Source organism: Mustelus asterias, chromosome 17, assembly GCF_964213995.1.
Source record: "Mustelus asterias chromosome 17, sMusAst1.hap1.1, whole genome shotgun sequence".
In the NCBI taxonomy this organism is placed as follows: domain Eukaryota; kingdom Metazoa; phylum Chordata; class Chondrichthyes; order Carcharhiniformes; family Triakidae; genus Mustelus; species Mustelus asterias.
The window spans coordinates 61,750,986-61,767,035 of record NC_135817.1 but is presented as its reverse complement, the minus strand read 5'-3'; the positions used below and the strand labels follow the sequence as shown (position 1 = coordinate 61,767,035).

General features: G+C 42.8%; 1 protein-coding gene across 1 annotated transcript in view; it reads left to right on the top strand.

Moving 5' to 3' along the window:
* Nucleotides 1–16,050, top strand: part of LOC144506542 (interleukin-10 receptor subunit beta-like) — a 64,766-nt gene that overhangs the window by 42,906 nt on the left and 5,810 nt on the right. Inside the window, exons 5-8 of the mRNA XM_078232797.1 lie at nucleotides 4,322–4,509; nucleotides 9,612–9,775; nucleotides 14,199–14,346; nucleotides 15,183–15,340. Of these exons, the coding sequence (XP_078088923.1) occupies nucleotides 4,322–4,509; nucleotides 9,612–9,775; nucleotides 14,199–14,346; nucleotides 15,183–15,340 (658 nt within the window). The remainder of the gene's footprint in view (nucleotides 1–4,321; nucleotides 4,510–9,611; nucleotides 9,776–14,198; nucleotides 14,347–15,182; nucleotides 15,341–16,050) is intronic.

Sequence of the window (16,050 nt, the reverse complement as noted above, 5' to 3'; positions counted from 1 at the left end):
GGAGGGGGCCTGATGCAACGCTCATCCCTCAAGGGGGCCTTTTGCAACGCTCATACCTCAACTGAGAATGATGGTATCAGTGAAATATCCCAGCATGCCTGGCAGCAGTGGGGCCCGAATCGCACCACCAGGCAGTCAAGGGAAGTCGGGGACAGCCATCAGACTCCAAGGGACCTATTCCAGAAGGTTGTAGATGTCAGACGGCGGTCTATTGCAAATGCTGCAGAAGACCAAAATCAAGGCCAAGAGATAGGGACAGTCAAAATGCATGTTATTTCAAGAAAAGGCCTGTACGAGTATACTCGCCTGCCCTTTTGGGGTCTTGCCTGCATGTGCCATTTTTCAACAGGTCATGGAGAACATACTCCAAGGGTTACCTTAGGTAGTGGTGTACTTGGACAATGTCTTGGTCGCAGGAACTTTGGAATACGAACAGCTAGTAAACCTGGAAGAGGCTTTACGCTGATTTTCGGAGGTTAGGGTAAGCCTGAAAAGGGAAAAATGTGTCTTCCAAGCAAGTGCCGTGACCTACTTAAGCTATCAGGCAGATGGCAAGGGTCTTCATCTGGTGGAAGATAAGGTGAGGGCCATGAAGGAGGCGGCATGGTGGCACAGTGGTTAGCACTGCTGCCTCACAGTGTCAGGGATCCGGGTTTGATTCCCGGCTTGCATCACTGTCTGTGTGGAGTCTGCACATTCTCCCTGAGTCTGTGTGGGTTTGCTCTGGTTTCCTCCCACTATCCGAAAGACATGCAGATTAAGTGCATTGGCCATGCTAAATTCTCCCTCGGTGCACCCGAACAAGGTGTGTGGCGACTAGGGGATTTTCACAGTAACTTCATTGCAGTGTTAATGTAAGCCTAATTGTGGCACTAATAACTAAACTTCAAACTTTTAAACTTTAGGAACCCCATGCATTGAAATCCTTCCTGGGGTTAGTGAATTATTACAGGAAGTTTACTCATAATTTAATTTCTTTGCTGGTTTCCCCCACCCCCCTGCATGCCCTACTATGGAAATATCAAAGATGGTCTTGGTTGGGGGGGGGGGGGCGTTGCAGCTGAAGGTTTTCAACAGGGAGATGGGGGTTTTGCACTCACTGCACAAAAGGGTGGTAGGGACTGAAAGCCTCACTGTGTTTAAAAATGTTTAGAAATGCATTTGAAATGCTGTAACATGTGAACCATGAGTTGGAATGTCGGGTTAGTTTGGGTAGCTCTCTTTGCAGCTGGGCTGAATGGCCTCCTTTTGTGCTGTCGATTTCTGATTCTCTGGGCACCGGATTCCCCAGGAATTTGGACTAATTGTCCACCAATCGTGAATTATTTTCACTTGGAAATTTTAGACCCGGCATTTCAAAGTAAAATTTATTTATTAGTGTCACAAGTAGGCTTACATTAACACTGCAATGAAGTCACTGTGCAAATTCAGGCACTAAGGAGCCTGCTTACTGAGGAGGCTCACATCAAAAATATTATTTTACAAGTTAAAAATGAACAGATTTTTAAGAACATTAATACAATTAAACCTTTTAGAAGAAGTTTTCAGATTTTTAATCATCCTTCAGTTGTTTTAATGGATATCCCTTTTTAAACAAGTCAGCAAATCCTATTAAAAAGCAAAAATCTGTGACTTTTTAAGCAGGACTCATCAGGTTATTTTCATTGCCTGCAAATTCCAGTCCAGTGTGCCCTTATGCCAGGCAACACTTCTGATGCAGCTGTTTTCTACAGAAGGTTAGGTACTACAACTGCAAGAAACACAAAGTTGTGATAGTAGGGGATTTTAATTTTCCACATATAGATTGGGACTCGCATACTGTTAAAAGTTTAAACGGGGTAGAGTTTGTAAAATGTGTTCAGGAGAATTTTCTACATCAGTATATAGAGGTGCCAACTAGAGAGGATGCAATATTGGATCTCCTATTGGGAAATGAGTTAGGGCAGGTGATGGATGTGAGTGTGAGGGAACACTTTGGATCCAGTGATCATAATGCCATTAGTTTCAACCCGATCATGGATAAGGATAGATCTGGTCCTCGGGTTGAAGTTCTGAACTGGAAAAAGGCCAAATTTGATGAAATGAGAAGGGATCTGGGAAGTGTGGATTGGCACAGGCTGTTCTCTGGTAAGGATGTAAATGAAAAGTGGGAGGCCTTCAAAGGAGAAATTTTGAGAGTACAGAGTTTGTATGTTCCTGTCACGATTAAAGGCAAAGTAAATAGGAATAAGGAACCTTGGTTCTCGAGGGAGATTGTAACACTGATTAAGAGGAAGAGAGAGTTGTATGAAATGTACAGGCAGCAAGGAACAGATCAGATGCTCGAGCAGTATAAAAAGTGCAAGAAGCTACTTAAGAGGGAAATCAGGAGGGCTAAAAGAAGACATGAGGTTGCTTTGGCAGACAGAGTGAAGGAAAATCCAAAGAGCTTCCATAGGTATGTTAGGAGCAAAAGGATAGTGAGGGATAAAATTGGTCCTCTTGAAGACCAGAGTGGTAGACTGTGTATGGAACCAAAAGAGATGGGGGAGATACTAAATGGTTTTTTTGCATCCGTATTTACTGAGGAAACAGGCATGGAGTCTACGGAAATAGGGCAAACTGGTAGGGAGGTCATGGAACCTTTACAGATTAAAGGGGAGGAGGTGCTCGCTGTCTTGAGGCAAATCAGAGTGGATAAATCCCCAGGACCGGACAGGGTATTCCCACGGACCTTGAGGGAAGCTAGTGTTGAACTTGCAGGGGCCCTGGCAGACATATTTAAAATGTCAGTCTTCACGGGGGAGGTGCCGGATGATTGGAGGGTGGCTCATGTTGTTCTGTTGTTTAAAAAAGGTTCCAAAAGAAATCCGGGAAATTATAGGCCAGTAAGTTTGACGTCGGTGGTGGGCAAGTTATTGGAAGGTGTGATAAGGGATAGGATCTACAAATATTTGGATAGACAGGGACTTATTAGGGAGAGTCAACATGGCTTTGTGCATGGTAGGTCATGTTTGACCAATCTATTAGAGTTTTTCGAGGAGGTTACCAGGAAAGTGGATGAAGGGAAGGCGGTGGATGTTGTCTACCTGGATTTCAGCAAGGCCTTTGACAAGGTCCCTCATGGGAGGTTAGTTAGGAAGATTCAGTCGCTAGGTATACATGGGGAGGTAGTACATTGGATTAGACACTGGCTCAATGGAAGAAGCCAGAGAGTGGTTGTGGAGGATTGCTTCTCTGAGTGGAGGCCTGTGACTAGTGGTGTGCCGCAGGGATCGGTGTTGGGTCCATTGTTGTTTGTCATCTATATCAATGATCTGGATGATAATGTGGTCAATTGGATCAGCAAGTTTGCTGATGATACAAAGATTGGAGGTGTAGTGGACAGTGAGGAAGGTTTTCAAAGCTTGCAGAGGGATTTGGACCAACTAGAAAAATGGGCTGAAAAATGGCAAATGGAATTTAACGCAGACAAGTGTGAGATATTGCACTTTGGAAGGACAAAGCAAAGAAGAACGTACAGGGTAAATGGTAGGACTCTGAAGAGCGCAGTTGAACAGAGGGATCTGGGAATACAAGTACAGAATTCCCTAAAAGTGACGTCACAGGTGGATAGGGTCATAAAGAGTGCCTTTGGTACATTGGCCTTTATAAATCGGAGTATCGAGTATAAAAGTTGGAGTGTTATGGTAAGGTTATATAAGGCATTGGTGAGGCCGAATTTGGAGTATTGTGTACAGTTTTGGTCACCTAGTTACAGGAAGGATGTAAATAAGGTTGAAAGAGTGCAGAGAAGGTTCACAAGGATGTTGCCGGGACTTGAGAAGCTGAGTTACAGAGAGAGATTGAATAGGTTGGGACTTTATTCCCTGGAGCGTAGAAGATTGAGGGGAGATTTGATAGAGGTGTATAAGATTTTGATGGGTATAGATAGAGTGAATGCAAGCAGGCTTTTTCCGCTGAGGCTAGGGGAGAAAAAAACCAGAGGGTATGGGTTAAGGGTGAAAGTAGAAAAGTTTAAAGGGAATATTAGGGGGGCCTTCTTCACGCAGAGAGTGGTGGGAGTGTGGAATGAGCTGCCAGATAAAGTGGTAAATGCGGGGTCACTTTTAACATTTAAGAAAAACTTGGACGGGTTCATGGATGAGAGGGGTGTGGAGGGATATGGTCCAAGTGCAGGTGGGACTAGGCAAAAAATGGTTCGGCACAGACAAGAAGGGCCAAAAGGCCTGTTTCTGAGCTGTAATTTTCTATGGTTCTATGGTTCTTTGGCATTGATTAACTTGTTAAGGCATCAACTTGTTAGTCAAATCTACTCAATGCAATCTTTTACTTTCTCCAGACAATTCGAAAGAATGAGCACTGGCAATTGGTCAGATGTGGTGAACTGTATGGCTATCACTGAGATGGAATGTGATTTGCTCGACAGTCTTGCTTTCTTTGCAACGTACTTCTTAAGAGTGAGAACAGAACGTGGAGGTGCAACGTCGCACTGGGTTGAAGCAGTGTCATTTTCTCCATATAAAGACAGTAAGAACTTTGTATACTTTGGGGATGTTCTCTCGAGTGCTTCTACTTTCCATACCCTTACACTTCTTAGCATATTCAAACGGTGAGCTGATGTGTCCTGACAGATATTTGATTAGATCTGCAAAACTGTGCTTATCATTTATTATATAAAAAAAGAAAGGCAGGCATTTTATATAGTGCCTTTTATGATCTCAGACTGACTTTAAGCTAATGAAGGATTTTTGAAATGTTGTCATTGCTGTAATGTGGGAAATGTGGCAACCAATTTGCACACAGCCAGGTTGCACAGTCAGGCATGTGGTAATGACCAGATTATCTGTTTTAGTTTTCATTAAGACACCAGGGAATACTCCCTGCTCGTCTTCAAACCATACCACGACATCTTTCACAACCATCCAAGAGGCAGAAATGTTTAACATGCGATCTGCAAGATGGCACCTACAAAAGTGCAGCACTCCTTCAGTACTGCACTGGCTAATCGTATAACTAGGGCTGTAGATAGGGCTTTAAACTAAATAGTTGGGAGGAGGGTTCAGTTGTATGGAGAATTAGAAAATCAAAGTTAAAGGAGAGGGTGGAAGTGCAGGTTAAGGATGAGGACTTTCAACTAGTTAAAGGAGCTGAAGGCTCAGGAGAGGTTAGTAAAGTTTCCAGACCACGTAATAGAACAGAGAGTATTGAAGGTGGCAGAAATCTGACCTCAGGCAAAGCAAAAAAGGTGACGAGTATGAGAAGGGAGGTGGTCAATGCAGGTCTGAGGGTGTTCTATCTAAATGCGTGCAGTATACAGAACAAGATAAATGAACTTGTTGCACACATTGAAATTGGCCGGTACGATGTTGTGGGCATCAGAGACGTGGCTGCAAGGAGATCAGGGCTGAGATCTAAATATCCAAGGATATGTGTCCTATCGAAAGGACAGGCAGATGGGCAAAGGGGGCAAGGATGCATTGTCAGTATGGAATGAAGTTAAATCGATAGCAAGAAGCGATATAGGATCAGAAGGCATAGAATCTCTGTGGGTGGAGTTGAGGAATCGCAAAGGTAAAAAGACCCTGATGGGAGTTATGTACGGGCCCCCAAGCAGTAGTCAGGATGTGGGGCAGAAAATAAATCAGGAGATAGAATAGGCATATAATAAAAGGCAATATTACAATAATCATGGGAGACTTCAATATGCAGGTGGACTGGGAAAATCAGGTAGGTAGAGAATCCCAAGAAAAGGAATTTGTGGAGTGCCTAAGAGATGTTTTTTTGGAGCAGCTTGTGACAGAACCTACTAGAGAACAGGCAATTCTGAATTTGGTGATGTGTAATGAGGCAGACTTCATTAGTGAACTTAAGGTGAAGGAACCGTGAGGGAGCAGTGACCACATTACTCTGCAGCTTGAGGGGGGAGAAGCTGGAATCAGATGTAACGGTATTACAATTAAATAGAGGTAACTACAAAGACATGAGGGAGGAGCTGGCCAGAATTGATTGGAAAGGGAGCCCAGCAGGGAAGACAGTGGAACAGCAATGGCAGCAGTTTTTGGGGGTTATTTGGGAGGCACAACAGAAATTCATCCCAAGGAGGAGGAAACATGCTAAGGGGAGGACGAGGCATCCATGGCTGACGAGGGAAGTCAGGGACAGCATAAAAGAAAAAGCATACAAAGTGGCGAGGATTAGTGGGAAGACAGAGGATTGGGAAGCCTTTTAAAAGTGGGCAGAGGACCACTAAAAAAGCAATGAGGGGCAGGGGGAGATGAAATATGAGTGTAAGCTAGCTGGTAATATAAAAGAAGACAGGAATAGTTTTTTCAATATATAAAAGGTAAGACTGCATGGACTGCAGCGATTCAAGAAGGCAGCTCACCACTACCTTCTCAAGGGCAACTTGGGATGGGCAATAAATGCTGGCCAGCCAGCAGTGCCCATGTCCCATGAATGAATAGTATAAGAGAGAAGCAAAAATAGACATTGGACCACTGGAAAATGAGGCTGGAGAAGTAATAATAGCAAACAAAGAAATGGCAGAGGAATTGAATAGTTACTTTGTATCAGTCTTCACAGTGGAAGACACCAATGGGATGCCAGAGTTCCAGGAGAATCGGGGGGCATGGGTGAATGTAGTGGCCATCATTAAGGAGAAGGTTCTGGGGAAACTGAAAGAAGTGAAGGTTCATAAATCACCTGGACTGGACTGGATGGACTACACCCCAGGGTTCTAAAAGAGATAGCTGAGGAAAACCTGGAATCATTAATGTTGATCTTTCAGGAATCACTGGAGGCAGGGAGGGTCCCAGAGGACTGGAAAGTAGCTAATGTAACACCACTGTTTAAGAAGGGAAGGAGGCAGCAGATGAGAAATTATACACCGGTTAGCTTGGCTTTGGTCATTGGCAAGATTTTAGAGTCCATTATTAAAGATAAGATCGCGGAGTACTTGGAAGTGCATGATAAAATAGGACTGAGTCAGCATGGCTTCATCAGGGAGAGGTCATGTCTGACAAATCTGTTAAACTCTTTGAGGAAGTAACAAGGAAGTTAGATAAAGGAGAACCAGTGGACGTGATTTATTTAGATTTCCTGAAGGCCTTCGACAAGGTGCCACATAGGACACTGTTCAATAAGTTAAATGCCCATGGTGTTAAGGGTAAGATCCTGGCATGGATAGAGGATTGGCTAACTGGAAGAAGGTAGAGAGTGAAGATAAAGGGGTCTTTTTCAGGATGGCAGCCGGTGACTAGTGGTGTGCCTCGGGTCGGTGCCGGGACCACATGTTTTCACAATATACATTAACGATTTGGAAGAAGGAACTGAAGGCACTGTTGCTAAATTTGCAGATGATACAAAGATATGTAGAAGGACAGGTATTGAGGAAGCAGGGGGCTGCAGAAGGACTTGGACAAGTTAGGAGAATAGGCAAAGAAGTGGCAGATGGAATACAATGTGGAAAAGTGTGAGGCTATGCACTTTGGAAGGAGGAATGGAGGCATAGGCTATTTTCTAAATGGGGAAATACTTAGGAAATCAGAAGCACAAAGGGACTTGGGAGTCATTGTTCAAGATTCTCTTAAGGTTAATGTGCAGGTTCAGTCGGCAGTTAGGAAGGCAAATGCAATGTTAGCATTCATATCGAGAGGGTTAGAATACAAGGGCAGGGATGTACTTCTTAAGCTGTATAAGACTCTGGTCAGACCCCATTTGGAGTATTATGAGCAGTTTTGGGCGCTGTATCTAAGGAAGGATGTGCTGGCCTTGGAAAAGGTCCAGAGGAGGTTCACAAGAGTGATCCCTGGAATGAAGAGCTTGTCGTATGAGGAATGGTTGAGGACTCTGGGTCTGTACTCGTTGGAGTTTAGAAGGATGAGAGGGGATTTTATTGAAAGTTACAGGATACTGCAAGGCCTGGATAGAGTGGACATGGAGGGGATATTTCCACTAGTAGGAAAAACTGGAACCAGAGGGCACAACCTCAGACTAAAGGGAGATGAAGAGGAATTTCTTCAGCCAGCGAGTGGTGAATCTGTGGAACTCTTTGCCATAGAAGGCTGTGGAGGCCAGGTCATTGAGTGTCTTTAAGACAGAGATGGATAGGTTCTTGATTAATGAGGGGGGTCACAGGTTATGGGGATGAGAAAAATATCAGACTTGATTGAATGGGGGAGTGGAGTCGATGGGCTGAGTGCCCTAATTCTGCTCCTATGTCTTATGGTCTTATGATTGTCAGCTTAGATTTTATGCTCAGGTTCTGGAACGGGACATGAACCGCAACCCAGTGAACCAAGTGAAGTGAATGACTGAACCTGTTTGCTAGTTACTTAAAACAAGCTACAAATGGGTGCAGTAACTTTGGATTCTCTGCCGCCACCTCACAACAATGGCAATGTTATGATCTAGGAGGTGGTAAGTGCCGCGCAAACCAAATCCCACAGGAAAACTTGGCAAGCTATTGCAACTCTTTTTTTGTATTTTTGCCACAGAAAGGTGCCGGTACTGAAGTCAGGAGCCACAAATTCCTTTTCGAGATTTTATAAGTTAAACTAAAACGTTTATTAACTAAAGAAAGAAAATTTAAACACACAGATTACATTTACACAGTTATAGTCAGTCTTACAGAACATTCTCCCAAAATAATTACCTACTTGGTTGGACTCACAATTACTTCTTTAGGCAAGAGTCCCTTCTAGATAGTTAATCTATTAAAATCCAGTAATATTATCACAAGGCAAACCCAGTGTTGCTGTTGTCACAGAGCTTCTGTCTCTCTCTCTTCCTCCCACTCTGCTGCGGAAATTCAAAACCTTTAAAACAAAACCCTGCTTTTTGGATAAATCTAAATATTTTATGTGTTGGCTGAAATGGAGGAATAGGGAAAAGAAAGCAACAAAAGTTAAAAAGAGGTGGCACAGTGGTGAGCACTGCTGCCTCTCAGCGCAAGGGACCCAGGTTCGATTCCCGACTTGGGTCACTGTCTGACCAGAGTTTGCACATTCTCCCCGTGTCTGCTTGGGTTTCCTCCGGGTGCTCCGGTTTCCTCCCACAGTCCAAAGATGTGCAGGTTAGGTGGATTGGCAATGCTAAATTTCCCCATAGTGTCAGGGGGACTAGCTGGGGTAAATAGATAGCGTTATGGGGATTGGGTTGGTGCAGACTCGATGGGTCAAATGGCCTCCTTCTGCACTGTAGGATTCTATGATTCAATGACTCTAAACTAGAATCTTTCAAAAGAAAATGGTGCCATTTTTAGCACAGGCAGCATGTGGCACAGTGGTTAGCACTGCTGCCTCACAGCGTCCAGGGACCCGGGTTCAATTCCTGGCTTGGGTCACTGTCTGTGTGGAGTTTGCACGTTCTCCCTGTGTTTGTGTGAGTTTCCTCTGGGTGCTCCGGTTCCCTCCCACAGTCCAAAGATGTGCAGGTTAGGTACATTGATCCGAACAGGCGCTGGAGTGTGGCAACTAGGGAAATTTCACAGTAACTTCATTGCAGTGTTAATGTAAGCCTACTTGTGATACTAATAAACTTTAAAACTTTAAACAGTATACAATATACACTTAATGTTGCAGAAACTTAAGCACCGGATTCCTAACAATTTGTTCTCTTTTACACTATAGCTGTGATTGGGCCTCCAGCAGTTAGAGTATCATCACAGGCAGGCGAACTACACGTCACCATTGCGGATCCAATCGCTCAAGATGGACATTCCATGCGTTACAGTTATACTGATCTTGCTTACCATGTATTTTATTGGATAAAGAATGAAGAAGGAACACTAAAGGTAAGTTATTTTTAGAGTGTTTCTTTGTGACTGTTGGGGAGAGATGTTGATTCAGAGAATTATACAGATTTTTACATAGAAACAGGCCATTCAACCTAACAGCTCTACGCTCCATATTAGCCTGCTTCCACCTTGCTTCATCTCGGCCTGTCTACATATTCTTCTTTTGCTTTCTCCTTCACGTACTAATCTAGCATCTGAACCAAGATTCTTGAATTTCAACAAAGTTGATTACGTAGGTCCAAGAGTTCGCTGAGGTGTATTAGGAAATTAGATTAGATTTGATTTACTATTGTCACTGGTGTTTTGGGATACAATGAAAAGTACTGTTTTTTGCGCGCTATACAAAGCATACTGTTCATAGAATACATACGTGAGAAGGAGAGGAGAGGGTGCGGAATGTAGTGTTACAGTCATTCAAAAGTCTGATGACAGCAGGGACAAAGCTGTTCTTGAGTTGATTGATAAATGATCTCAGACTTTTGTATCTTTTTCTCAACGGAAGAAGGTGGAAGAGGGTATGTCTGGGGTGTGTGCGGTCCTTGATGATGCTTACTGCTTTCCAAGGAAGCGGCAAGTGTAGACAGAATCAGTGGATGGGAGTCTGGTTTGCGATTCAATGATATGGTAGTAGATAAACAATGTGAGGTGGCGGCAGAGAATCCAAAGTTGCTGCACCCATTTGTAGCTTGTTTTTTTTAATTCTTTCATGGGACGTGATGATGTGGAGATGCCGGCATTGGACTGGGGTCAGCACAGTAAGAAGTCTCTCAGGTTTATTTAGAATCATGAGCTTTCGGAGCGCTGCTCCTTCATCAGGTGAGATGTCAGCCTCACCTGATGAAGGAGCAGTGCTCCAAAAACTCGTGATTCCAAATAAACCTGTTGGACGTTAACCTGGTGTTGAGATTCTTTGTGGGACATGGGTATCATTGGCTAGGCCAGCATTTTTATTGTCCGTCCCTAATTGCCCTTGAGGAGTTGATGGAGAGCTGGCTTCTTGAAGCACTGTGGTCCATGTGGCACAGGTACACCCAGAGTGCTGTTAGTAAGGAGGTTCCAAGATTTTGACCCAGTGGCAATCAAGGAACATTGATATATTTCCATTAAAGAAATCATTCATAATTCACAGCCAACATACATTCCCATAAGAAATAAAATTTCCTTTAGAAAACTGAATGTCATAGCTAACTAAAGAAGTTAACAATAGTAAAGAAAAGGCTTACAATGTTGCAAAAAAGAGCAAGCCTGAGGATTCAGAAGGTTTTAGAAATCAGCAAAAGATGACCACAAAATTGATAGAGGAAGAAGATAGAATTCAAGCGTGAAGAGCAAGAAGTATAAATATAGATCGTAACATCTGCAAAAATGTAAAAGGAAAAGATTAACAAAGGTAAAAATAGGCGTTCTAAAGACAAAGACAACAGAGGTTATAATGGGGAATGAGGAAATGGTGGAGATAAATAGTTTATATCTGGCCTCCCAATTGAAGACTCAAAAACAAACTGGAAATTGTGGGGAAGCAAGGGTTTAATGAGATTGCGGAACTTAAAGTAATTAGTATTTGTATTAGTACTGGAGAAATTATTGGGACGAAAAGGTGACAAGTCCTGTGGACCTAGGGTTTTATAAAACATAATTAAAGAGATAGTGGATGCATTGGGTTTGACCTTCCAGAATTCCCTAGATTATAGAATAGATTCCATATATTGAAAGGTAGCAAATGAAGCCCGAGAGGACAGAGAGAGAAAATAGAAAACTTATAGGCTTGTTATCCTAACATCTGTGAGTGCCGAATCCTAAACACTAGACCAGGAATATGCAAAAAGAAAATCACAGTATAATTTGGCAGAGTCGACTCAATGTTATGAAAGGCGAAATTGGGTGATAAATCTCCTAAGAGATTCTTCTGGGTGCAACTAGCAAGGTAGATAAGGGGGAATCAATGGTGTAATTTATTTATACCTTTCAAAGGACAGAGAAACTTGAAGCAGAAGTAGGCCGTTCGACTCTTCGAGCCTGCTGTTCCATTCATCATGATCATGCCTGATCATATTCAATATCCTGATTCCCCCTTCCCCCCCCCCCCCCATATCCCTTGATCCCTTTAGCCCCAAGTGCTCTGTCTAATTTCTTCTTGAAATCAGACATGGTTTTGGCCTCAACTACTTTCTGTGACAGTGAGTCCCACACATTCACCATTCTCTGGGTGAAGAAATTTCTCCTCACCTCAGTTCTGAAGGGGTTCTAAGGTTCCTCTTATCCTCAAACTATGGCCCCTAGCTCTGGACTCCTCCACCAGCGGGAACATTCTTTCTGAATCTACCCTGTCTAATCCTGTCAGAATTTTATAAGTTTCTATGAGATCCCCTCTCACTCTTCTAAACTGCAGCAAATATAATCCAAACCAATTTTAGTCTCTCTTCCTATGACAGACCTACAATCCCAGGAATCAGCCTGTTAAACCTTCACTGTAGTCCCCCTATAGCAAGGACATCCTTTCTCAGGCCATTCAATAATGTGCCAAGTTAGGGGCTGAGCTCCAGTGCACCTTTTAAGAGAGGTGTCTTTCGGGTGAGACATTTAAATTGAGGCCCCATCTACCTGCTCAGGATGTAAAAGTAAAAAATGTAAAAGATCCCATTACGTTATTTCAAAGAAAAGCAGATATCCAAAATTTATCCCTCAGCAGATATCAGATTATCTGGCCATTATCACATTGCTTTTTGTAGGAGCTTGCTGTGTACAAATTGGCTGCTGCATTTCCTACATTGCAACAGTGATTGCAATTCAAATCCATTTCATTGGCTGTAAAGTACTTTGAGGAATCTTATGGTTGCGAAAAATACTATATAAATACAAGTCGGCACGGGTGGGGCGGCACGGTGACACTGGCTAGCACTGCTGCCTCACAGCACCAGGGAAGCGGGTTTGATTCCTGGCTTGGGTCACTGGCTGTGCGGAATCTGCACATTCTCCCTGTGTCTGCGTGGGTTTCCTCCGGGTGTTCCGGTTTCCTCCCACAGTCCAAAAGACATGCCGGTTAAGTGCACTGGCCATGCTAAATTGACCCTAGTGTACCCGAACAGGCGCCGGAGTGTGGCAACTAGGGGACTTTCACAGTAACTTCATTGTAGTGTTAATGTAACCTTACTTGTCACTAATAAATAAACTTTAAGTCTTTTATTTTAAAGGGCATTTGATCCATGCTAGTCTACTGTCCAGGACAAATCTAATGTAACAAGTCACTGAATCTAATTGTTTCTTAAATTATTCCAGGGTTTTTTGCCTCACTGTCCCCTATTCCATAGGTTGATCATTTATGTGAAGAATTTCCTGGCTTCAGTACTGCCTTTGCCAGTTTCAAACTATGCTTTCCTCATCTTCCTACCATAGTTTAACTTGTAATATTTGTTCCAGGTTTAGATTTCCCATATGGTTTACGATCATATACTCTATTATACTCCCTCTGAGCCTGTCAAGAGTGAAAAGCCAAGGTTTCTCCAGGTTTTCCAATAAATTCAGTTCTCTGACACGAGATTTACCTTGTAGCTTTTCTTTGTCCATCCTTCAGCTCCTCAATGTTCAAACACATTTTTTGAGGTGCAGTCTCAGCAGAGCAACACTTCTTTGAATGATTTCCTCCGATTTGCACCCTACTGATTTGACTATAGAGTTTGACATTACTGCTCTCCAGTGACTTGGGCATGCTTAAGTGCTGTGACTTGGGCATGCTTAAGTGCTAAGCCTTCCAGTATCTCTAAGTCTTTGCCAGCTTCACTTATAGCAACTTTGACAACGTTCACAGACAACATCTAGTAGCACTTTTTCAATATTTGAGCCTTTGGCCATATTGAATTCTATTGCCACTGGTCTGTCATTACACATTAGGAACTACAAAGGGTTGTAAACGTAGCCCAGTCCATCAGGCAAACCAGCCTCCCATCCATTGACTCCATCTACACTTCCCGCTGCCTCGGCAAAGCAGGTAGCATAATCGAGGACCCTGCACACCCTGGACATGCTCTCTTCCACCTTCTTCCGTTGGGGAAAAATATAATAAAAGTCTGAGATCATGTACCAACCGATTCCAGAACAGCTTCTTCCCTGCTGCCATCCGACTTTTGAATGGACCTACCTTTATATTAAGCTAATCTTTCTCTGCACCCCAGCTATGACTATAAAACCACATTCTGCACCCACTCCTTTTCCTCCTACCCACGTACTCTATGAATGGTATGTTTTGTCTGTATAGGGCGCAAGAAACAATACTTTTCACTGCATCCCAATACATGTGATAATGAATCAAATGGAATGATTCCATTGAAGGAATGTTACTGGTTTTGATTTTGTGCAGCTAAGTTGTGTTGACTATCAGTTAAAGAAATGCTAACCAATTGGGCTTGTACCTATTTTCTTTCAGATGCGAAATAAATCTGCCACTGCATCAACTGTTTTGCTTAATCTCCAACCATGGACCAATTACTGCTTGAAAGTTCAGGCCTATTCTTTGGAGAGCTCCAAGCAAGGACTCTTCAGTCCAGTGATTTGTGAACACATCACTGCTAATTGTAAGATTTTTACATTCGCTCTTTGGTATATTTTAATAATTTTATCATATAAATGCAAGTTGTTTCTGTCATTGATGTTCTTGACCGAATTCCTGCTGTAGTGTAAATATTCTCTGTTGACCAGAAAACCTCAAACTCTATAAGGTGATGTGCCAATAAAGCAAATCACAATGTTATTTATATCTCTACCGTGCTTTGTTGGTGCTCTTGTTACCTCTTAAGCCTCCTGTAATAGAAACTAGAAGCAGGAGTAGGCCATTCAGCCCTTCAAGCCTGCTCCATCATTCATTATGATCATGGCTGATCATCAAATTAAATATCCTGATGATCCCCCCCCCCCCCGCAATATCCTTGATCCCTTTAGCCCCAAGAGCTATATCTAATTTCAACAACAGCAACTTACATTTGCATAGAAACTGTAACATAGTGAAACGTCCCAAGGTGCTTCAGTGTTATCAGATACATTATCAGATAAATTTTGGCAATGAGCCACGTAAAGAATGTTTGGCCAGACAGCCAAAAGCTTTATCAAAGATAAGAGAGCCTTGAAGAGGGAATCACAAAGGGGTCTTAGCAGCTGAAAACATGACCACCACTGGTGAAGCTGGACAAAGTGAATTAGCAATGTCTCCAGTTAAAAAAGAGCACGCAATAACTTTGGGTCGATGACTGGGCAGACGGGATCAGCTCTTGAGGGCGTCCTCAGTTCATTTATCTGTCTCTGAGTTAGAACTCAAATTACAGGGAGTTGCAAGATCTTCAAGGTAGCAGCGTGTGCAGTGTTGATCTCGTATGTTGCTCATCCACATAACACCAGATTTTTTTTTTATCTGCAGCTAAAACGAGAGCCATAGCAGCAGCCCAGGTCCTGTTCATAACATTGATTGCTGTGTTGGTGGTAACATTGGGCTGTTTCTTCTTTGTGAAATATGCACGCAGAGCCATTAAGTACCTCATGTATCCGTCCTACAGTCTCCCAGTTCACATACAAGAGGTATAGCTACCCTTTTATCTCAGTGCTTTATACTTAAGTCTTAAGGTTGAGTGATTACTGTTTGACCACAGTGTTACAGAAAAATACTGTAACAGGAACAGCACGGTCTTCGCCATGTCAAACATTTCCAGCAGGAAGTCAGAAAATGGAATATCATCTCGACTTAACTTTGCTAATCTGCCATTTGCCTGTTAACATAGGTGGTAAGGACATCATGGCACAGGGAAATGAAAGAAGAGGAGAAAAATATATAAGAAATGGGAGGTTTTTCTTTCTCCTCTGAAAAGAATCTGGAAATTCTCCTCTTGTGTAGGTGAATAGGAATCCTGTTTGACAGTGACTTTGGTTATGGCACAATTTGCTGAAACCAAGGCTCACGATTAAAAATATGCCAGTGATTTTAAATATCCAAAGGCAATAACGGTTAGCAGTAAATATGTTATTTATGAATGAATCAGAACATGTTTAAATGCCTGTGCATTCACCTGACCCTTCAGTTCCTTTACCTGTTGTTTAGCAATATTATTTCTAACCAGTGATCCAGGCTCTATGAAGCACTTCGACATGTTTATTATGTTGCCGGCATTCCAAATATTTAGCTTTCTGTTGTTCGACTTGTCTGTAACGTGCCTCATGGGAGCAGGTTCTGGGTGGAGTAAATAGCGATCCTCATCGGCAATTATCTCTGAGTGATGCAGTTCTGCAGAAAC